The sequence below is a fragment of the Schistocerca serialis genome, chromosome 1, assembly GCF_023864345.2.
Source record: "Schistocerca serialis cubense isolate TAMUIC-IGC-003099 chromosome 1, iqSchSeri2.2, whole genome shotgun sequence".
In the NCBI taxonomy this organism is placed as follows: domain Eukaryota; kingdom Metazoa; phylum Arthropoda; class Insecta; order Orthoptera; family Acrididae; genus Schistocerca; species Schistocerca serialis.
In genome coordinates, this window is record NC_064638.1 from 243,828,135 (window position 1) to 243,852,576 (window position 24,442).

The window sequence follows — 24,442 nt, forward strand, 5'->3', positions numbered from 1 at the left end:
CGAGTCCCAAATTTCAGGTGCGGCTTAGATTGGGGAAAAATTTTTTTCCTCGATTTCGAGTCTCATTTTTCAGGTGCGGCTTTGATTCAAGTGCGGCTTAGATTCAAGTAAATACGCTAGGTGTTTCAGTGCTCTGTGAAACTCTTCACGCAGTATCATATCTCCCATTTCATCTTCATCTACATCCTCTTCCATTTCCATAATATTGTCCTCAAGATCATCGCCCCTGTAAAGACCCTCTGTATACTCCTTCCACCTTTCTGCTTTCCCTTCTTTGCTTAGAACTGGGTTTCCATCTGAGCTCTTGATATTCATACAAGTGGTTCTCTTTTCTGCAAAGGTCTCTTTGATTTTCCTGTAGGCAGTATCTATCTTACCCCTCATGAGAAAAGCTTCTACATCCTTACTTTTGTCCTCTAGCCATCCCTGCTTAGCCATTTTGCACTTCCTGTCGATCTCATTTTTGAGACGTTTGTATTCCTTTTTGCCTGCTTCATTTACTGCATTTTTGTATTTTCTCCTTTCATCAATTAAATTTAATATTTCTTCTGTTACCCAAGGATTTCTACTAGCCCTCTATTTTTTACCTACTTGATCCTCTGCTGCCTTCACGATTTCATCCCTCAAAGCTATCCATTCTTCTTGTACTGTATTTCTTTCCCCCATTCCTGTCAATTGTTCCTTTATGCTCTCCCTGAAACTCTGTACAACCTCTGGTTCTTTCAGCTTATCCAGGTCCCATCTCCTTAAATTCCCACCTTTTTGCAGTCTCTTCAGTTTTAATCTACAGTTCATAACCAACAGATTGCGGTCAGAGTCCACATCTGCCCCTGGAAATGTCTTACAATTTAAAATCTGGTTCCTAAATCTCTGTCTTACCATTATATAATCTATCTGAAACCTTTTAGTACCTCCAGGGTTTTTCCATGTATACAACCTTCTTTCATGATTCTTGAACCAAGTGTTAGCTATGATTAAGTTATGCTCTGTGCAAAATTCTACCAGGCGACTTCTTCTTTCATTTCTTAGCCCCAATCCATATTCACCTACTACGTTTTCCTCTCTTCCTTTTCCGACAGTCAAATTCCAGTCACCCATGACTATTAAATTTTCGTCTCCCTTCACTACCTGAATAATTTCGTTTATCTCATCATACATTTCATCAGCTTCTTCATCATCTGCAGAGCTAGTTGGCATATAAACTTGTACTACTGTAGTAGGTGTGGGCTTCGTGTCTATCTTAGCCATATAATGCATTCACTATGCTGTTTGTAGTAGCTTACCTGCTCTCCTATTTTTTTATTTATTATTAAACCTACTCCCGCATTACCCCTATTTGATTTTGTATTTATAACCATGTATTCACCTGACCAAAAGTCTTGTTCCTCCTGCCACTGAACTTCACTAATTCCCACTATATCTAACTTTAACCTATCCATTTCCCTTTTTAAATTTTCTAACCTACCTGCTCGATTAAGGGATCTGACATTCCACGCTCCGATCTGTAGAACGCCAGTTTTCTTTCTCCTGATAACGATGTCCTCCTGAGTGGTCCCCACCCGGAGATCCAAATGGGGGACTATTTTACCTCCGGAATATTTTACCCAAGAGGATGTCGTCGTCATTTAATCATACAGTAAAGCTGCATGCCCTCGGGAAAAATTACGGCTGTAATTTTGCCTTGGTTTCAGCCGTTCCCAGCACCAGAATAGCAAGGCAGTTTTGGTTAGTGTTATAGGGCCAGATCAGTCAATCATCCAGACTGTTGCCCTGCAAACTACTGAAAAGGCTGCTGCCCCTCTTCAGCAACCACACGTTTGTCTGGCCTCTCAACAGATACCCCTCCATTGTGGTTGCACGTACGGTACGGCTATCTGTATCGTTGAGGCACGCAAGCCTCCCCACCATCGGCAAGGTCCATGGTTAAGGGGGGCCATTGTTCTAATAATCTATCCCACATACAAATTCAGGTACACTGACAACATGTGGAGCTCCACCCTATGACTATAATGTAACAATTTGTGGCGACATGAAATGGAATGATCACATAGTGTCAGTCATAGGTGAAGCACGTAGCAGACAGCAGTTCATTGATAAAATACTATGGAAATGCAATCAGATTACACATGAGGCTGCATATAAAACACTCATGTGACCCATCCTAGAATACTACTCAAGTGTATGGGACACATGCCAAAGAAGGCTAACAAATGATATTGAACAGATACAAAGAAGGGCAGTATGGATGGTCACAGGTTTGTATGACCATGGGAGAGCATCATCACTAAGTTGTTGAAAGAACTGAACAGGCAGATGCTTGAAGACAGATGCTAACTGTCCTACGAAAACTTACTTATAAAGTATCTAGAACCAACTTTGAGTGATGAATTTGGAAATACGTTGCAACTCCCTATGCATTGCTCCCACATGGATTATAAAGACAAGATCAGACTAGTTACAACATGCACGGAAGCACTTCAGCAATCATCTGAGTGGAATGGGAGAAATTCTTAATAAGTGGTACAATAGGTCGTACCATCTGCCATGCACTTCACAGTGGTTTTCATAGTACAGCTGCAGACATATATCTACCGGAAGTTAAAGAAGCCATACAGAGGAGACACTGAGTTGCAGACAAGCACAACAAAAACACTGATATACAATTGAGCTTTCAGCCACAAGGTCTAAACTGACCAAAGACAGTGGGCTCGTAAGAGAGTTGAGCTTGCCTGAATGGGTGTGTGTTTTCTACTTTAGAAGATGGCCTCGTGTGCCTGCCTCCAATTCAATGTTTCCTCTTTATGGTGAGTAGCAATGTATCCTTTACATAAATTGTCATCATTCTATCCTGGATTTTCCAATATTTGAAGTTACAGAAACTAAGAATTTTTCATAAATTCTGTGCTAGATGTCAGGAACAGTTTTCTGATTAACATATGTTCAGCTTAGTATATTATGGCTGGGTAAAGCTTGTTCTAGGAGTTTTGTAAACCCAATTCTTTGTACAATAAATAATGGCTCTTTGTCTAGTAGAATCATTTCTTCTCTTATATAATGATATTATTTGGCTCTTGCATCATTTATATCCCAAACCAGCTAGCAATTGGACAGTTATTAATTGCTTGGAATTTATTTGGATATTTTGTTTTCACATGTATTTCTTAGTTGAAATACATATTAGCCAAAAAATACATATCACTGACTTAAAGGCTGCTTATATATTTTCTACTAATTTAATTTTCTTTTTTCGCAAAAAAAACTGTGTTTGACAAAACTTCAGTGCATCCCAAACAAATTTAATTAAACTGAATATTCAGTAAACAGGTACCTACTTAATGATATTAATCTGCATATCTATGGACAAACACCTCGTTCGTCAGTATAATAAAACAATTCAAAACAAAATATCCTCGGAGCAGTGAAGCAACTTAAATCACTTAATAAAACAAAGTCTTCTGGTCCAGACTGTATACCAATTAGGTTTCTTTCGGAGTATGCTGATGCATTAACTCCATACTTAACAATCATATACAACCCTTCGCTCAACAAAAGATCCGTACCCAAAGACTTGAAAGTTGCACAGGTCACACCAATATTTAAGAAAGGTAGTAGGAGGAATCCATTAAATTACAGGCCCATTTTGTTAATGCCGATATGCAGCAGGATTTTTAGAACATATATTTTGTTTGAACATTATGAATTACCGTCGAGAAAACGGCACATTGACACACAGTCAACATGGGTTTAGAAAACATTGTTCCTGTGAAACACAACTAACTCTTTATTCATATGAAGTGTTGAGTGCTATTGACAAGGGATCTCAGATCGATTCCGTACTTCTGGATTACCGGAAGGCTTCTGACACTGTACCACACAAACGGCTAGTAGTGAAATTGCGTGCATATGGAATATCGTCTCAGTTATGTGACTGGATTTGTGATTTCCTGTCAGAGGGGTCACAGTTTGTGGTAAATGACGGAAAGTCATCGAGTAATACAGAAGTGATTTCTGGCATTCCCCAAGGCAGTGTTCTAGGCCCTTTGCTGTTCCTTATCTATATAAACGATTTTGGAGACAATCTGAGCAGCCGTCTTCGGTTGTTTGCAGATGACAGTGTCAATTATCGACTAATAAAGTCATCAGAAGATCAAAACAAACTGCAAAACGATTTAGAAAAGATATCTGAATGGTGCGAAAAGTGGCAGTTGACCCTAAATGAGGTCATCCACATGAGTGCTAAAAGAAACTCGTTAAACTTCAGTTACACGATAAATCAGCCTAATCTAAAAGGCGTAAATTCAACTAAATACCTAGGTATAACAATTACGAACAACTTAAATTGGAAGCAACACATAGAAAATGTTGTGGGGATGGCTAACCGAAGACTGTGTTTTATTGGCAGGACACTTAGAAAATGTAACAGACCTACGAAGGAGACTGCCTACACTACGCTTGTCCGTCCTCTTTTAGAATACTGCTGCACGGTGTGGGATCCTTATCAGATAGGACTGACGGAGTACATCGAAAAAGTTCAAAGAAAGGCAGCACGTTTTGATTTATCGTGAAATCATTAAAAGAAAGGCATTTTTTGTTGCGACGGAATCTTCTCACGAAATACTGATCACCAACTTTCTCCTCCGAATGCAAATGGTTCAAATGGCTCTGAGCACTATGGGACTTAACATTTATGGTTATCAGTCCCCTAGAACTTAGAACTACTTAAACCTAACTAACCTAAGGACATCACACAACACCCAGTCATCCTCCTAATGCAAAGATATTTTGTTGACACTGACCTACATAGGGAGGAACGATCACCACAATAAAATAAGGGAAATCACAGCTCATACGGAAAGATACAGGTGTTCATTCTTTCCACACGCTATACGAGATTGGAATAATAGAGAATTGTGAAGGTGGTTCGATGACCCTCTGCCAGGCACTTGAATGTGATTTGCAGAGTATCCATGCAGATGTAGATGAAAAGAATACAAGACAAGCTAAGGATTTGGTATCTACCTGTATTTTTTCCCTTCTCTGTTACAGTAAATTTGAACTCAGCATAACAAATGATAAACTTCTTACTGTCACTGTGTGTACCCAAATATTCGCAAACAGGAGAACTTTTCTATACCAATAACATTTTTTATAATTTTTCTTGCAATTAAAAAATTATTTTCAGTAGTAACCTAAAAAAACGCCACGTGAAGGTGATCGCAATTTGTGTCAACTCAATTAGTCAAGCTGGTCAATCAAAATATCATTCAGTCACTTCACTCATAAACAATGATGTCTGAATTTAGCCGAATCCACCTGCCTGTCCATACTTCACCTCTACAGGGCCACTCAGACCTACATGTTACAACATGCTTCATGGCTATGTTCGGTTGAAAAATCCAGCTGCCAGATATCCAGCTTATAGGATGTATGGACATCTGGTATCTGGCCAAGTAACAGCTATCTGTTTCATGTCTTGTTTGTAAGTAATCTCAGATGTGAACAATATAGAGCTCTCAACTATCAAAAGTGTGATTTGCTTTTTATTCTCAGCTGGTTCAGTACATTGTTACAGCCAAATATTTGTCTGACTGGCATTTGCTAATAAAGCAGTTAAGAGTGACTACACTTGTTGGTTTCATTTAATGTACAACTTCACATTTCTCAGTATTATGAGTTGGTTGCCAATATTTGTACAAAGACGGTATTGTGTCAAATTTTGGATATAGTTACAATTTTTACTGGATAAAGCTTTCTAATAGTTAACCATATCAAATGTGGAAAATCTGAGATCATAAATATTTCTATCTGAGTACGTCATTAACATCCAAAACAAATTTGAAATTATTTTTGTCCTTTGACTGACCTTATGCTCATGATAATTTGCTGTATTCTATCTGCCTAGGAGTTTCAAAACCATTCAAAAATCTGGTTCAATATTGTGTACAAATATTTTTTTATTACAGTGGTAGCGAACAAAATGCTCGTGGTGAACAGTTATATTTGTCCCATAGCTACCAGTCTCTATTTTGGTTATGATTTGCTGCTGGGACTTTCATAAACCCAATAACTCCCCAAAGTTCTTCAAACTCTGGTTATTTCTTATTTGATTTCTTTACAATTGATCACTAATATCTTAATATATTTAACTAGTATTCACGTCTATCTGTGTGTGATAAAATATTTTAGAGCCTTCTGGAACTAACTGATGATGGGTCGAAACATTATGACCACCTGTTTAACAAAATGTACTCCTTTGAAATGCAATATAACTGCAGTTCTGCACGACATGGATTTGACAAGTGTGTCAGTGGTTTGAGGGTGTGGAGCTAGCACCCAATAGTGTTTCAGATGTATTCCATTGGGTTCAAATCAGTCAAATTTGGTGGAAAAGACATCAACATGAGTTCAAATTGCGCTCCTCCAACCACTGTAGCACAGTTCACACCTTGTGACACACAAGGTTACCCTGCTGGAAGATGCCGCCAATGTCGAGGAAGACATCAAGCAACAAAAATTTCCAGTAATCTGCAATATTGTTCACACTATCATGGTGTCAATGGCCCCCATAACATAATACTGTCCCCATTGGCCTGCATGTGGTGCATCTTTCAAACAGTCATTTACCTGGATGATGGTATATCCAGCCATGACGACTGACCTGCTGCAACAAAAAACGTAATTCATCGAACCAAGTGATGCTGTTTCATCGATCTACAGTACAATCTGATATTGTGCCCTTTGCAGTCATAACTGATGATGCCATTGGGCCACCATGGGAACAAAAGGATTGTCCGCTGGGGAGCCACATGTTCAGCAATGTGCACGGAATGGCACACTCTGAAACACATCAGATCTGTCACCGATCACTGCCTATCATACTCTACAGAGTGAGCAATGCCTTGGACCCCCACATTCTGTGAAGAGGCATGAATATACACCACCTTCTCGCCTACACACAATTTCAGTGTCCTTCAACCACATTCCTTAAATGCTCATAACAGCAGCATGCAAACAGCTTACCAGCTTCACTGTTTCTGGGATGCGTGTTCTTGAGTCAAAACAATATGCCCTATGTCAAAGTCACTTTATGGTCCACATCATTGCTAGAGTGATTTCTGACTTGGCTCTGCTCTGCTTATGTACTTTGCTTACCACATCATATGCCTGCAATGGCATCATGTGGAATTCACTCTCATGGAGAGCAGTGGTTATAATGACTTGGCATACAGTACTATGAACTCAAGCCTATGGTGTAAGACTAAGAAAAAACAGTCAAGAGAGACAGAAAATCAAGTGCCTGTAGTACAGCACATAAGTGGAAAATGTGCTAGGAAAGGGAAATCTGGGGCATGAAGGACAGAAATAAAACTTGAGGAAAGGAATATGAAGCTTGAAAGAATGTGTGCGATGGGTATCCAACATCTGACAAATGTTTAAAGTAGTCTGAGATTGATTAGCCCAGCTGCCTCAGGCAAATAATAGCCAGCCACTTTTAACATTAGGAGCATAGGAACTACTTATCTTATGTCAGGGCTAGATGCCACTAGAGGAGCAAGGAGAAAGTGAAAAATACAAGAATTTTTGAAGTGACTGGTGGAAAGTCCATGTCAGAATATTAACAATATTATGAAAAAAACTGTTACCTATTAAGCTTTTGGTCAAAGCCTTCTTCAGAGAAAACACACACACACACACACACACACACACACACACACACATGGCATTCTTGCCATAGTGGGTGGAGATAGTGGTTGTGAATTGTGAACTGTGTTTTATTCATCTAATGACATACATTTGCAGTCCATTTGGTTTGCATACAGGAGACATGTAAAAAATTTATAAAACAGTTACAATGATTTTTACATTAATAAATAATAGTCCTACAATAAATAATAACACTATAAGGATATTTCTTGGATTGTTTCATACACTGTATTCATCTCAAATTTCCAGTTTGTCCTGTATGAATTCCTCCACTGAGTAATAACACTTCAGTGTCAGTACCTCATATAGATTTCCTTTAAGTGAACCTAAATTCATCTGCATCAACTTGTTCCCTTTTAATTTATTACATATTTTCATTCCTGTGTATTGAAGTCCCTGGGCATACAGTCCTGAGGCAGTGGGTGGGGAGCATAAAATTTTCTTTGTTTCTAGTATCATTTGAATGGACAAAATGATTTCCCTCAAATAATTCATGTCTGGTGTACAAAAATATAATAATCTCATATGTATAAGGATCACAGAGTTAATATTTTAATTTTTCTAAATAATGGTCGACACGGTGCTTTGTGATTTGCAGTGCACATATTTTGAGTGATTTTTTTCTGTATTGTTAGTATCTGCACTATGTTTATCGAGTTACCCAAAAAAAAACAATAACATACCTAATAATGGATTCGAAGTAATTTGTATATGCTACTTTTCATGGTCACGAGTGCACGAGGTGTGCTTGTTTGTGTGAATGTATGTGTTTTCTTTTCTGGTATTAACTGCCACATGCTGTTGTCATGTGCACATGAATTGTATGTGTGTGTGTGTGTGTGTGTGTGTGTGTGTGTGTGTGTGTGTGTGTGTGTGTGTGTCTGAGCACTATGGGACTTAACATCTGAGGTCATCAGCCCCTAGAACTTAGAACAACTAAAACATAACTAACCTACGGACATCACACACATCCATACCCGAGGCAGGAATCGAACCTGCGAAGCAGTTGTGCGGTTCCAGACTGAAGCGCCTCGAACCGCTCGGCACACTGGCTGGCTGTGTGTGTGTGTGTGTGTGTGTGTGTGTGTGTGTGTGTGTGTGTGTGTTTGTTTGTTTTCTTTTTGGAAGAAGGTTTTGGCTGCAAGCTCAATATATAACAGTCTTTTCGTTGTGGCTGTCTGCAACTCAGCATGTCAGATTTATGGTGAGAAGCAATTCTAAAAGATAGAAACATACGTAAATTGATGTTAATGGGGTTACTGAATGGAAGGGTCAAATAAGATTAATGTTATGCTGCGTAGGAAGAAGTGATCTCTCAAAAAAATGGAAGAAAATCTGTTGACGATGGATGATGGGCAGGATGACAACTGTGTGGGAAAGAAATCACAGTGAAGGGTAAGAACAGCTGAAAGTGAACAGAACATTAAATGACAGAGAGATAATGTGAGTGGTAGATAGAAACAAGGGAAGGAGGAGTTGAGATATGTAAAATAAATGGGAGGGATGGGAAATAATTTGGATAGTTGCAAAATGCCCAAGGAATCATTAGGAATGTTGAATGTGAAAATTTCAGATATATCCCAGGGAATGGATTCATTGTACATTTCTGAGGTAAAGACAATGGACAACAGTATAGAGATGATTCAAATAGCAATCAATGTACTGCCTTTCCTTCACTGCTCTTAGCTCCAGTAACTATTCCTTTATGTAATTATTCTCATTCTTTAATAGCTTTGCTGATTGTGGGAGGGAAGTGGTGGAACAGTTAAAGATAATCTACTGCTTTCAGAATAATGTAATTGAATAGATAAAAAAAAAATCTACTCACCAAGTGGCAGAAGGACAACACACATATAATAAAGTTTTTACTTATGAAAACTTTTGGAGCCACTGGCTCCTCCTTCCAGCAGAAGGGTTGAAGAGGAAGGAAGAAAGGTGGAGGGAAAGGAACTGGAGAGGTTTCGGAAAAGGGGGTAGAGTTTGGGAAAGTAACCCAGAAGCCCCCATCAGGGGAGATTTATGACATATGGTGGATATGGAAAATAACAAATTTTAACAATAAAATGAAAAGAGGGGGAGAAAGTTGTTATAGAAAACTGATTCAAAATACTCTTGTTCAACAACGCTGCTGCTGCTGTTGTTGTCTTTTTCTTCTTCTTCTTCTTCTTCTTCTTCTTCTTCTTCAGTCTGAAGTCTGGTTTGAAGCAGCTCTCCATGCTGTGGAAGCCTCTTCACCTTCGACTAACTACTGCATCCTACATCCATTTCATCCTGCTTACTGTATTCAGTTTTTGGTCTCTCTCTACAATTTTTACTCCCCCCCAAACACACTTCCCACCAGTTCTAAACTGATGATCCCTCAGAATGTGCCCTATTAACTAATCAAGCTGTACCACAAATTTCTTTTCTCCCCAATTCTCTTAAGTACCTCCTCATTAGTGGCATGACCATTCCAGTTAATTTTTGGCATCCCTCTATAGCACTACATTTCAAAAGCTTCTATTCTCCTCTTGTCTGAACAGTTCCTGTACTGCTTGGTCAATGTACGGATTGATTAACATTTGGGGATAAGTTACACACATCTCACTTCCTCCTCAACCAGTGCTTTGCTTTTAAGTCCCTCGATTTTTACAGCTGCAGTCTGGTTTCTATAAAAGTTGTGAATAACCTTTTGCTCCCTGTCAGCACCTGCTTTCTTTGGAATTGGAATTTTTACACTCTTCTTTAAGCCTGATGGTATTTCATCTGACTATGTATCTTGCGCATCAAGTGGAACAGTTTAGTCATGGCTGTCTCTGCTAAAGATATCAGCAGTTCTGACCGAATGTCATCTACTCCCAGAGCCTTCATTTGAAACTGAACTTTCAGAGATCTGTCATTTACATGAAACTGTGTTTCTGAATTTCAGAGAAGGTTTGAATGTCAGTTAATCCCACAATAGATAAGAGTTCATATTTGAGGCTTACTCCTCCTCATATCGTGATAGTTTCTGTTTGTAAAATTCAAAGACAGAAAAAAAATTCCATGAAGTTTAGTCTCATGCCAGACATGCAGCAATATCTGCTATTAATAAAAACACATTTTATGTTCAGGGAGTGAATGAGGAGGAAGCACTCTATACATTTTAATGCTCAAAAGAATTTCAGTTGGCATATATCTCATAATTCAGCTCTGGAATAGTAGGCAAACTGTTCATAGTTCTGTAAACGGTTGTATGGTAGGTTTAATTTTAGCACATCAAAGTTGATATTCTTAAGAATAACTGGTGATTAAACATAGCTGTACCCATTACAACTTGGGTCAAAGTAGCAGTCATGTTATTGCAGATTATTTCAACATATATGTCATAATCTTTCCTTGTGATTACTGATTACCAGTCATACTTGTAATGCTGAAATATGCTTTCATAAACTTCTCTAAAGAATTGAGGAGGAGGAGGAGGAGGAGGAGGAGGAGGAGGAGAAAAAAGCAGGCTTTTTTAGCATTCTACGCCATCACAACATAACCACGTTATTGTTAAGGTCTGGCCTCATCCGATTTCTTCTCTTTTCTCAAAACTAAAAGAGAATATCTGTGGACATAATTATGAGCCTGCCTGAGTGACTGCAGGTGCCTATGAAGCATAACAGAAAACGTTTTCTCATGAAGAAACACTTACTGGGCTTCCACTTAGTAGCCTGAGAAAATGTACTGTTAGTTACATTTTAAGGAAAGTGCATGCTGGGAAGTAGATAGACATAGAGGAACTGTCATTATGGCCTCAAAAATTTCAGTGTAAGATGTAAACGATATTGTGGTTAAAATGATTAATTTCAATTTGGTCACAAAGAGAAGTGGCACAGTAATGAGAAACTGAACTCACATTTGGGAGGACGTGAATTCAACTTACCTTTTCGTTAAGACTTAGGTTTTCAGTGATTTCCCTAAATCACAAACACAGGGATGGTTTCTTTCAAAGGGCACAGCCTATTTTATTAACTATCCTCCTCTAATCAAAACTTGTGTCCAGTGCCTAAAACCTTGTCGTCAAACCCTAAACCTTCCTTTGTTCCTCCCTTGTCATAAAATAAATATTAAAAGAAAGAAAGAAAGAAAAATATAGGAAAACATAAAATACTGTATAATATTAAACAGAAAATCAAAGGAGTAGACGAACACCACATCCAATCACTTTATGGTGTATCGTCATGTCATGTTATCAGCTAAAACAGAGGGTGTGTCCTCAACTTGAGGAATGCCCTTGTTCCCCTCCCAGTATTTGAAACACAATGGCGGGTATTCAAAACGTGATGGTAAGGTGAACTCATCTCCACCATATACCTTGAATTTCAAATAACTTCTGTTATGTCCACAATATTATCTGTTGGAAAATCCTCAAAAGTTTTTGGAATATGGGTCTGATTTCCACACAGGAAACCAACTCAAATTATTTCCTACATTCCTAGTGATTTGAATGTGAGCACAAAGACACCAGTTCCTGAAATTCACAATTAACTTTCTTCATGATAAATTTTCAACTCAATCATAACACAGCTCATTGTTGTTATATCTATTGTTAAATATGAATTAGGATACATCACTAGTCACCATATAAAAGGCAGCACTGCACAGCAAACATGCACATTTAAAAGTAGACTAAGCTGTCAGAGACAGACCTCCTCCAGAAAACAAACACCAATTCATACACAGCTGCACCCATATGCCCAATGTCAGCTCCAGGCACTGAGTGTGTGGGGAGGGTAAGGAGATGGCATTGGGCAGTAAGGTGGAGGGGGGAGGGAGGAGGGCAGCAAGGAAGGAGTGGGGGAAGGTAGTGTGCTGCCTGTGAGGTGTGCAAGGTAGTGGTGGGAACAAGATAGACACATCTTGCATCTCCATCTTTTACAGAGGTATGGGACATGAGGCAAGGGATTACAAGCAGGGGTAGGAAGGAACAGGGATGAACAAGGATATAGCGTATGTTGGATGTGTGGCAGAATTCCATTGCACAAGATGTAGTCAAACCCTGCCTGAATAAGTGAATCAGTTGCTCTGGTCCTTGGGGGTTCTGAATCACAAACAGGTGTGCTCCTTTATCGGATGTCAGTGGTTAAGATGGGCCACAGAAGATCTGGCTCCGGACGAGGTGCAGAAGGTAATTTCAGTCCGTCAAGGCCTCGGTTAGACCCTCAGAATATTATTAGAATAGATGAACCAAAATAGCTGCTTATAGTAACTAGTCTTTATTTACGACAGACTTTTTCCACATCTGTTGCCATTGTCATGTACGTCTAGATTGATGTTATGTCCATATTACATCGTTAGTGAACTGTCTTATAACTGTCACTGTTTTAATAAGATGGTAGATGACATAATATATTGAGAATAGAATGTTAACAGTTCCACTCTTATAACACTATATTTTTGGAGAGGGACTGCATATCACAGAATATGTGATTATCAAAGGTGACTAGACTGAATGGAAGGGACTTCTTGGTGTGAAAAGGGTAGCAACTTTCGAAATGGAGGTATTGTAGGGGTAGATAGGTTTTAGCGTGGATGGAGATACTGATGGAGCCACCCTTGGGGTGAAGACCAACATCAAGGAAGGTGGCTTATTGGGCTTAGGAAAACTAGTTGAAGCAAATGTCAGAGAAGTTGCAGTTCTGGAGGGATGTGGATAAGGTGTCATGAAGATGTCTTCACTTAATGTGAACCAGGGGAGTGGTTTGCGATTATGTGTGGTTAGGAAGGATTCCAGTTTCCATATGGCCCATTAGTAGGTTGGTGACCACAGCTGTACCCTGGATTTATTTGTAGCTGATAGTATCAAAAGGAAAAGTAATTATGCGTGAGCATATAGCTAACACCAGCTAATCCCAAAAGAGAATACCATGCAATGACTGATATAACTAACTTAATTAAGTATAGAAAACAACTTGTTACAATACGCACACCAACCACGGAGTGGTTCACAGTAACAGTCGAATCACACTCGTGCATAGGTAAACATCTAACTGAGTTAGAGCTGGCCAGGACCATCTCTAAAATCTGACAGTTGGCAGGTAGAGTGCGCAGACAAGAGGCTGCACGCGCATCCATGAGTGGTGGCTTCTGAAGGCTGTCGAACTTCTAGCTGTATCTGCTAACTTCTGTGGTGCACCTTACAGCTTTGTGTCGGATCTTAGGTGGATCACTACAGTTGGTCATGCTGACCAGGAAAATGATTGTAGTTTGCAATCAATCAGGCACTGGGAAAGGGAATGTTCAGTGGTGGCAAGGCCATGAGAATTGGCGGTGTTAGTGCAGTAGGAGGTAGTGTCAACAGTGATGAGTAGGGTGCGAGACGGTGAATCGGTTGAGGATATGGTTAGAGTCTCTTACATAAGAGGTCATTTTATCTGTGGAGCCACAGTATCCTGCCACAATTCAGTATTCAGTTTATTCACCATTGACCACTTACAGCGGAATAGGTCTGAACATTAAATATACAATTAACAACAACTTTACAGTAAAGTTTTTACAATTAATACCTTTTCTTTTAGGAATATTCTTATATACTAATGTCAATGCTTATTTCAAAATATTCTGTTATCTTATAAAATGGGTGTTTGAGAAGCCAGTCATAAACCTTACGTTTGAAAATATTATTGGTCAGTGACCGAGCAGATGCTGGAAGTTTATTGAAGAGTTTTAAACTCATTATTTTGTGTGAGTTTGCAGTCTTTGTGAGTCTGTGTCTTGGTATGTCAAAGTCCTGTTTGCCTCTGGTGTTGTGGGGATGTATGTTCTCTCTGGTCTCGAACTCATTTAAGTTGCTTTTGACATAAAGCAGGGCTGTGTAGATGTATAGATTCACCACAGTTAATATCATGTGCTTGATAAAGAGGGGATGGCAGTGTTCCTTGGGCTTAGCTTTGCTTATTATTCTGATTACTTTTTTTTGAATTTTCAGAATTTCACTGACAAAGCAAGAATGTCCCCATAACAATATGCCGTAGGAAATGTGTGACTGAAAGAGGCCAAAATATACCACCTTTAGATACTCATCAGTGACTATATCTGTCAGTCTCCAGATGAGATAACACACTCTTGCTATTCTCTTGCAGATATGGCTAATGTGTTCCTCCCAGTTTAATTTTGAGTCAATGTGGAATCCTAATAATTTTATTGATTTGCTTTCAACAGCTGTAGTTAAACCCAGAATTAGCTCTTGTGTTTTATCAGGATTACACAGGAGTTCATTAGAAGAAAACCAATCCATTACTAGTTCTAGTTTTTCCTGTGTTGCCTGATGCAGTTCTGTTGTGTCATGGTGTGTATTGAGCAACGTTGTATCATCTGCATAACACACAACTGAATTTGCTCCTACATGGTAAGGTAAGTCATTAATTGCAATGATAAACAGAAAAGGACCTAGGACCGAGCCCTGAGGCACTCCAGTCCGAACTTCCTTCAGTGAGGAGCATCTATTTTTAATTGATACATACTGTCTCCTGTTACTTAAGTATTATTCGATTACATCCAAAGATGGTTTGTGTATGCCATAAAATTCCAGTTTTGCAAGTAGGGTGTTAGATGGTATGCAGTCGAAGGCTTTGCTAAGATCGCACAGTACGACTGACACTAGATCCTTATTTTCGAATGCAGTTAACACCTGGTTAACAACTTCAGTGACAGCAGTAGTGGTGTTTTTACCATGCTGATATGCAAATTGTCTGTTGGAGAGGAGATCATGCTTATCAAAATAGTTATTTAGTTGACTGTACATTACATATTCAAAAACTTTAGAGAAAATTGGGACAATAGAAACTGGTCAATGGGGCTTCCTGGGTCATCAGTTGGGTTTATTTATTTTAGGAAACATGAAGATAGGAGTCTGGTGAATGATGGGTGTGAGAGAAAAGGTAGACTCAAGGGAGATGTTCTGGGGTGGACCTAAAGATTTCAGGAAGCACTGAAGATTATGCTGACTTTCTGGAACTGGGTCGCTGTGGCAGGGCTTGTTGATGTGTGCTTCTAACAGCTGGCAAAGTCCCTCCAGCAGATAATGCCTGCAGTTCATAACCACAGCGGAGAGTCTTCGTTGGCAATAGGATTGTCACATCAGGATCAGATTTTAGGTGGTGAATTATTGTTCTCGTATGGCTGTGAGGTTGGTTCCATATTGAGAGATTTGGGGAATCATGCGGAGGCTAGGTTTGAGGCTTGGGGGGGGGGGGGGGGGGGTAAGGGCGGGGGGCAAATTGAATGAGGCAGGGATCAGTATTGGTTTTTGGCCAAGTGTGACTGGTAGGGTTGGTGACAAAAGAATTTAGATATTGGAGTTGGAAAGAAAGTCTTTAATACAAACAGTACGACTGAATTTAGGAGTGGGGTGAAAAGTGTGGACTTTGGAAAGGATTGATACCTCAGTCAGACTCAGGCTTTTGGAACGTTCCAGAGAAGAGGGGAGGGGAGGGGGGGGGGAGTTCCGAGGGGTGGCATAAGTAGTGTGTCTGCAACTGAGGGTTTGGAAATTGTGAATGGTGTCGGGGAACTTTGATGGAGGCTTTTGTGTCAGTGGTTGTAGTGGTGGTAATAATAGACAGTGGTAGTCCACGGCAGAGGTGAATAGATTGGACAGCTTTTAGAAGCAGCATTGTGCACACGGCTCTAGGAACCAGAGCCTCTTCTATATCCCAATCAACCACCATCCCTAGTTAAGACCATCCTCACTTGTCAGGCCTCACGGCCCAGAGATGACAGTGTTGGTGAGTTGTGAATTTCTCTAAATATGAAGGGCTTTGTTTGATTCTTTAGTCCACTGTCTGTTTGACACTCAATGCCTCCTCTACATGGTGGGTATTAATCTATGCTAATTCATGTAGTTGTCATCTCATCCTGGATTTTCCATGGTTTGATATTTTTTGCTGTAGTATATTAGCCAATTCGTTTAACCATTATTTGGTATACTTTCTGGAACCTTCAGTCCGAACCACAAGCCCTTTCATTTAATTACACAGTAACTTCTTGAAAACGCATGTGAATGTAAAAAGCAGGCAGATTTTCGAAGTTCACTACACCTCTTAATATCAATGTTTTCCAGATTTCTTTTCTTAATGTTGGAATAAGAGAAGATGTAATATTTGATTGTTGCCCTCTTCTATTTTCTCACAGTTCAGATACTTTATTAGCCTTTAAAATTGGTTATAATATACATACTTTTCTGCCAAAACAGTGTTTTACATATCTCACCACCATCTAATTTCTGTAGAGTATACTGTACAATGAAATATTACTCCCTAATTATTTATGAAAAGGAACATATGAGGATAAATACTTACTCTACTCTAGGAGAACCCACACATCTCAAAAGAATGTCCATGTCTGATGAACTCAGTGATCGTAGTTTATCCTGATTTGTTCTAAGTACCGACAGAAGATCTTGTGAAAATCTGCACTGTTCTTCATTAACAGAGATAAGTTCAGAAAGGCAGTTGTTATTTTTAGCCCTCCTCTGAAGTGATGCTGTAAAAAAAATTCAGTTTCATAATTTATAAAAGGTCAAATTGTAAAACATTTTTGTTGCTAATCCTTTCTGTGTGCTACTATTTCTAGCATATCATGGCATATATTTCAGAAATGTAAAAATACAATGCACCCACATTATAAATGTAGTTTTAATATAAGAGACATAACACTAATGCATTTAAATTTAGGTTCTAGCATGATAGCACAAAAAGTACATATTCATTTTCTGTTGTTTGCTTCCTTTTACTTAAATATCTAAATGCACACATTAATGGGGAAAGAACATTACCTATTCATGTCCAAAATTACTTTCAATTAGTTTTGACTCAATACAAAGTAACATGACCACTGCATCTCTCATGACATTAAAAAGAAAAAAGTAAAAGTTAAGTGATGCCTACGGAGTCAGTTCTTGTTGTGGTCTTCACTCCAAGGCTGGTTTTATGCAGCTCTCCACACCACTCTAACCTCTGCAAATCTCCTTAATTTGCATAACTATAGCAACATACATCTATTTGCACCTCAACAATTTTTACCCACCACACTGAATCAGGTGAGGAGTTTGGGGTTCTGGGTCATTAGAAAGGATTTTTCTAGATAGCTCATTAACAGCAGATCTTCTGTGCCTTGTCTCTCCAGTCACCCACCAACTCCCAAAGGCAACCTGGCCACAAAAGAGCATCCTTCCGTGACCCAGTACCAACCAGGACTCAAGGAACTGAATCACATTCTCCACCAGGGTGTTGACGCCTTATGTCATGCCCCGAAATGAGGTAAGTCCTACCCACTATCCTTCCCAAGACTCCCACAGTGGTGTTCTGCCGCCCATCAAATGGACACAACATTATCATCCGCCTCTATACAACCCTTCCTCCCAACACCTTGCCTCATGACTCATATCCCCGTTATAGACTCAGATGCAAGACCTGTCCGAAACAGCCTCCAACCACCACCTACTGTAGTCCGATCACAAACATCACCTATCCTATAACAGGCAGGGATAACTGTGAAACCAGTCAATGATCTACAAGCTTAGCTGCAACCACTGTCCTGTGTTCTATGTGGACATACCAACCAACAAGATGTCTGTCTGCATGAGTTGCCACTGACGAACTATGGCCAAGGGACAGCTGGACCACCCAGTTGCTGGGCATGCTGCTCAACACAACTTTCTGCCTTTTAATGACTGCTTCACAGCTTGTGCCATCTGGATTCTTCCTTCAAACACCATTATCTCAAAATTGCACAGGTGGGAACTCTCCCTGCAATATATCCTACATTCCTGAAACTCTCCTGGCCTCAACCTTTGTTATTCATTATACTACACTCACCTATTCCCTTCCTTGTTCCCACTCCAACACTAAACAGTCCTCTAATCAACAAACGCACCCACACAGTCTTTTTACCTCTCTCCTTTTTCACTGCCCCCTCCACATTTCATGACCTCTGTCTAACCTCCCAAATGCACCTAGCTGCCCTAGCCTCTCTTCCCTTTGTCCCTATATGCTCCCACAAGCATCATTTTACAGTCCCGACCCCCCCACCCTGCGATCGTTCCCCATCCCAATCCCAGCCTGCTCCTTACTCCCAACACCCAGACTGCTTCTCGCATCACATGCTGCTATTTGCAGTCGGGCCTCAGCAGCCAGAGACTGTGGTCATGTGCATGTGAGGTGTGTGTGTGTGTGTTTTGTCTAATTCTGATGAAGGTATTTTTTACTGAAAGCTTACTTGCTTGACAGTCTTTCTGTTGTGCCTATCTGTGACTCAACGTCTCCATTACATTGTTATCAGCAATCCATACTTTTCATATTATTCTCATTATCCCATTCTGGATTGCCCAGTGTTTTATATAAGCCTTTGTTCTTTGTATTTTATTCCTGCTGCTAATTCTAGAAATACTGCATCTCACCTATCCTCAAAGCTGTCTTACAGTCTGTGTTGCCTCTTGTGTTCCTGCATTTTACCAGATTCTAAAATGAACTGTGCTGGAATCGGTTTCTGTGAGTTTATCTATCTGTAAATAACTTATGTCAGTATTTCACAACCATAATTTATTAAATGTACAGTTCATTAGTAGTCACACTTGTCAGCATCTGCCTTCTTTGGAGTTGCAATTATTACATTCTTTGTGAAATTTGAGGGTGTCTCTCTTGCCTAATATGTTTGTGGCTGGCAATTGAGGGTGTCTCTCTTGCCTAATATGTTTGTGGCTGGCTACCCCAAGTATCTCTAGTTCTGAAGGAATGTTGTCTACTCCACACGTCTTATTGCAACGAACATGATGAATTCTTCTTGCAGTACATGTAAAACAAGGGAAACGCAAGCATTCACCTATAATGGATTAATGTGTGAAACAAAGAGACACTCACAAGAAAACAGGTCTGATACTAGCTTTTGACCCCCCTCTTTCTAGCCCGCATCTCGTGGTCGTGCGGTAGCGTTCTCGCTTCCCACGCCCGGGTTCCCGGGTTCGATTCCCGGCGGGGTCAGGGATTTTCTCTGCCTCGTGATGGCTGGGTGTTGTGTGCTGTCCTTAGGTTAGTTAGGTTTAAGTAGTTCTAAGTTCTAGGGGACTGATGACCATAGATGTTAAGTCCCATAGTGCTCAGAGCCAGTTTTGACCCTCTTTCTAGCAGAAGTCACACACACACACACACACACACACACACACACACACACACACACAGCCACAGCCACAGCCACAGCCACAGCCACAGCCACATACCCCCTTCTTTATTTCTCAATTCATATATTTCAGAAAATAGTTGGAGCAAGTGCCAACCAGTTTGTTAACATAGTTTACATATTTCCTTATGAAGGTATAACAATAACCCTGAATCGAAAGTATTCTGTACAGCATAAAAATTTTTTTTGTGTAAAATATAATAAAAGTTAATTAAGCAAATTTTGTCTCCAATTGCCTGATGAAGTTAAAACTTTCAACTAATGGTTCACTTTTTGCTTATCGTAATTATTGGCTTGTATTTTTTCTAAGTTTAAGTGTGTCACAATGTTCCATAACATGTTCAAGTCAATATTCAGAGGGGGTTAATGCTTTATTACTTTTACTACTTCTTCAACGAGATGGTAATAGCAAATCATCATTGGAAAAACAACAATACATAGTGACGATTTGGCATGCAAGTGAAAACCTTGTGCAGACACAACACACTTTCTGTCGTTGTTATGTTTCTCTTCATGCTGGAAATTGGGTGAAGGCTTCAGTAGATGGAAATGGACAGAGTTTCACACAACAAACTTTGCAATGAGAAAGAAATCATTCCTAACTTGAAAATAGTGTATGAAAGTGGAGATTTGTTTTCGAACGTGCCCAAGAGCTACCAGCCACTGCACGAACTGTCGATATTAGGCATGTGTTCCTGCATTTTGCTATAGTCTGCTGGAATTAAAATTTCCCTTATAGGCAACAGCATTGTCCGCAAACATCACACTTCCAATAAAACAGTTATGGTTTATTTCATTATTCTGCAGTTATGTGTAATTTGCACCACTCTTTGCCTTTTAGATTTAAGTGGTATTCTTTCAACTTCATTTTCATTCATAAGAATTAAAAATTCATAATTCATATAGTAACACCAGTGGCACCAATTTGTCAACTAGCTGAAACCCACAAAATCGAAAAAATCAGTCATGCAGTACTGTTTCTTTAATGTTGATGTACCCATCATTGTTTATCCATTATATTTCTTCATTTATTAAGTACATTACAGTACATGTCAGCATAATCACCTTCTTTATGTTCCTGTTAGCAAAGTCCTTTATATACTTCAATTGATATATTAATCACATAAATATTGAGACACTAGATCTTTATAACAAAATAACACTAGGTAAATTTAGGTAGAAGCTTGAAAAATGCTAAAATAGTTAAAGCAGGAAAAGAGAGAAATGAGAGAATCTATAAAGTTGCAGAAGATTAGTGGAATGTTGTCAGAGAAAGTAGCAAAATATAATAAAGAAAGTCTAAAACTTAACTGGAATATCTCAATTTTATATTAAAAATAACATTGATGGCTTTGTATTACATACTGAACCCACTTACATAATGTGTCAAGAACTTCAACCATCCGCAAAATTTTTTTTTTTAGCTCTGCGCTTTTACTTGCTTTAAGTGAGGCGAGTTTGAGAATATGCAAGCTATGCTGAATGTTCATTGCTTCATCACCACAAATTTCAACCTGTTCAAATGAAAACCAAAAGTTTTGTGATTCATATTAATATAAAGGCAGAGAGGAAAATGAGAGGGGGAGGTACACACACACACACACACACACACACACACACACACACACACACACACACACACACACACGAGAGAGAGAGAGAGAGAGAGAGAGAGAGAGAGAGAGAGAGAGAGAGAGAGAGAGAGAAGGAGCGAGGAGGAGGAGGGGGGGGGATTCATGGCATAGTGTTTTTGGTTTTTGTCTTTCTTTCTCTTCCAAGGGGCAAGGGTCTTGGAGAATGGCAACGAAATACTGTCAAAGAAGAAAACAATTTTGATTCATGTGACAGCTTATTGGTGTTCAGTTATAAAAGACATAACTAAGATTTGATAAATTTACAATTATTTCAACAAAGTTCAGGAGTACATGTTTAGTAAGGCATAGTGGCAGGCTATGAGGCAAAGAACAAGGCTCAGCAGTTATAAAAGTGCAGAGATGACCCTGTGCCAAGGATCAATCTGCTACATTTTGCTCAAATTATTCTCCCGTGCATGCGTAACTTTATTTAACATCTGGAAGGTTCTCAGCTCTTCTGCTTCATGAATATAAGATGGATATCTTGTCATATGAAGCAAGTAGTAGTTATAACACCTGATGAATATGGCTGTGACAGTAGCTGAAATCTGAAGAATTGTAGCTCAAATGATGTGATTTGGAAACAGAGAACATTTTATAGTCATAAAGCAACAAGTGTCATGAACAAACATTACTTTATTGTTTATTGAAATTTAGTGTTTTAGTTTTTAGCTCCATTTAGCCCATTTCCAGTCAGTTTTTATATCTTTTCTTTTGAAGAATATGTTCAGGATGAAAGTGGTATTCTCAATGAATTCTACTGATGTATTGTGTCATTTCTGGTATTTGCCCCAAAGTTTACCATTAAATAAACATTATTCACTTTTTGTCCAGCTTTCACGCTAAAACTGCCCATTGTCATATCATTTATCAATTTTTACAATTTTTTGTACAGGACTTTTATCTATCCATCACACAGTGAGCACATTAGCACATCAATATGAATTTCTGTTCAATATATCTCATTTACTTTTGCTGCAAGTCCCAATTATTATTCATTCAGTATTCATAATCAACATATACATTTGAATTTCCTTATTGTTTTGCTGCTCTGAAACAAAACCGAAGTCCTGACTTTTAGTTATATATGGTTTTCATTTTTTCACGTAAGTCTGATAATTTGGCAGTATTTAATTTGACCTTAACTACACTAAGCTCTCTTCACTCCTGTTCTTTATTGTAATTTATTTTATCTAACTGAAAAATAGTATAAGCAGTTATGTTTCTAAAGGAAAATCCAGGATGGAATGTAACAATGTTATGAAAGGGGTAGTTGCTCCCCACAACATAGTGGAGATGCTGTCCTACCCACTATCCTTCCTACCCTTCCCACAATGGTATTCCACCACTCACCGAACCCCTACACAACCCCTGGTCCCAACTCCTTACTTTGAAGCTCATATCCCAGTAATAGACCTACATGCAAGACCTTTCCCAAACAGTCTCCTGCCACCACCACCACCACCACCATCACCACCATCACCACCACCACAACAACATACTGCAGTCCAATCATAAACATCACCTATCCTATAAGAGGCAGGGCTAACTGTGAAACCAGTCATGTGACCTACAAGCTAAGCTGCAACCGCTGTGCTGCATTCTATGTTAGCATGACAATCAACAAGCTGCCTGTCTGCATGAATGGTCACTGACAGACTGTGGCCAAGAAACAAGTGGACTACCCTGTTGCTGAGCATGCTGCCCAATGCAACATCCTTCATTTCAATGAGTTTTTCACAGTCTGTACCATATCAATCCTTCCCATCAACAACAGCTTTTATGAACTGTGCAGGTGGGAACTCTCCCTGCAATATAGCCTATGTTTCTGTAACCCTCCTAGCCTCAACCTTCGTTAGTCGCTGTCATCACCCATCTAGTCCCTTCCCTGTTCCCATTCCAGCACTACACTGCCTACTGTTCCACCAATGCACCCACTCTTCTTTTCCACTACCTCCCCCCCCCCCCCCCCAACCCTCTCAATCAACCTCCCAACTGCATCTAGCTGCCCTACCCTCTCTCCATCTTGTCCCTCCCCACAAACCCCAGCAGCACTTATCTGTCCCCCAAGGCTACCCTGCTATCCCTATCCCTCCTACTCCCCACCCCAGCCTCCTCCTTACCCCCACCCAGTTGTCTCTCCCATCACACACTGCTGCTGCTCGTAGTGTGGCTTCAGTTGCCAGAGACTATGGTCATGTGTGTGCGTGTGTACGTGTGCGTGTGTACATTGTCTACTTTTGACAAAGGCCCTGTTGGCTGAAAGATTATTTTGTGACAGTCTTTTTGTCGTGCCTATCAGCTACTTAGCATCTCCGCTATATGGTGAGTAGCACCTATTCTTTTCATAATATTGTTATGTTTGTAAAAGTCTATATTATTTCCTATTTAGCCAAAATTTCTGCCTGCTCTTTGCTAAAAGAACTCACTGGGAATGATACACAGACTAAAGAAATTGCTTTAGTTCCTTCAGTCCAGTAGTCCCAATATTTCTTCAACCATGTAGGAAGTCTGATGCATCTAGAGATTGCACGTAATAATATGAGCAAATCACCAGTGACAAATCTTGTTAGAGCTGTACTCATGGCATTCGTAGTTCACACCCAAATGTGTTAAAATCTCAAAGTCTTGCATCAAGTCCATATCAAAGCTTTGCATCGACAAGTCCAATTGGTGTGCTGATCACATACCAACAAGGACTTCATATCAATATTGTAATTTAACAGTCAGTCACTGTGTCATCCATAATACATTTATTTGTATGGGTAGTAGACTTTGATTGAACATTAGGTCTATATTTGATACCAACATTTTGATATAATTCTCCATTCTATTTTTCAATCAAAGGTCAACTGCAGACACACTCTACATCTAATCAATTTCTTCGGACTGAAAGTTTTCTGTTAATTATAATATAAAGTTTT

The 24,442-nt window shown here is 39.4% G+C and overlaps 1 protein-coding gene across 1 annotated transcript in view; it reads right to left on the minus strand.

Annotated features, from left to right (window-relative positions):
• Positions 1-24,442, minus strand: part of LOC126463715 (DNA-dependent protein kinase catalytic subunit-like) — a 475,012-nt gene that overhangs the window by 96,537 nt on the left and 354,033 nt on the right. Inside the window, exons 40-41 of the mRNA XM_050096185.1 lie at positions 21,263-21,398; positions 17,010-17,193 (exon numbers count right to left, since the gene is read on the minus strand). Of these exons, the coding sequence (XP_049952142.1) occupies positions 17,010-17,193; positions 21,263-21,398 (320 nt within the window). The remainder of the gene's footprint in view (positions 1-17,009; positions 17,194-21,262; positions 21,399-24,442) is intronic.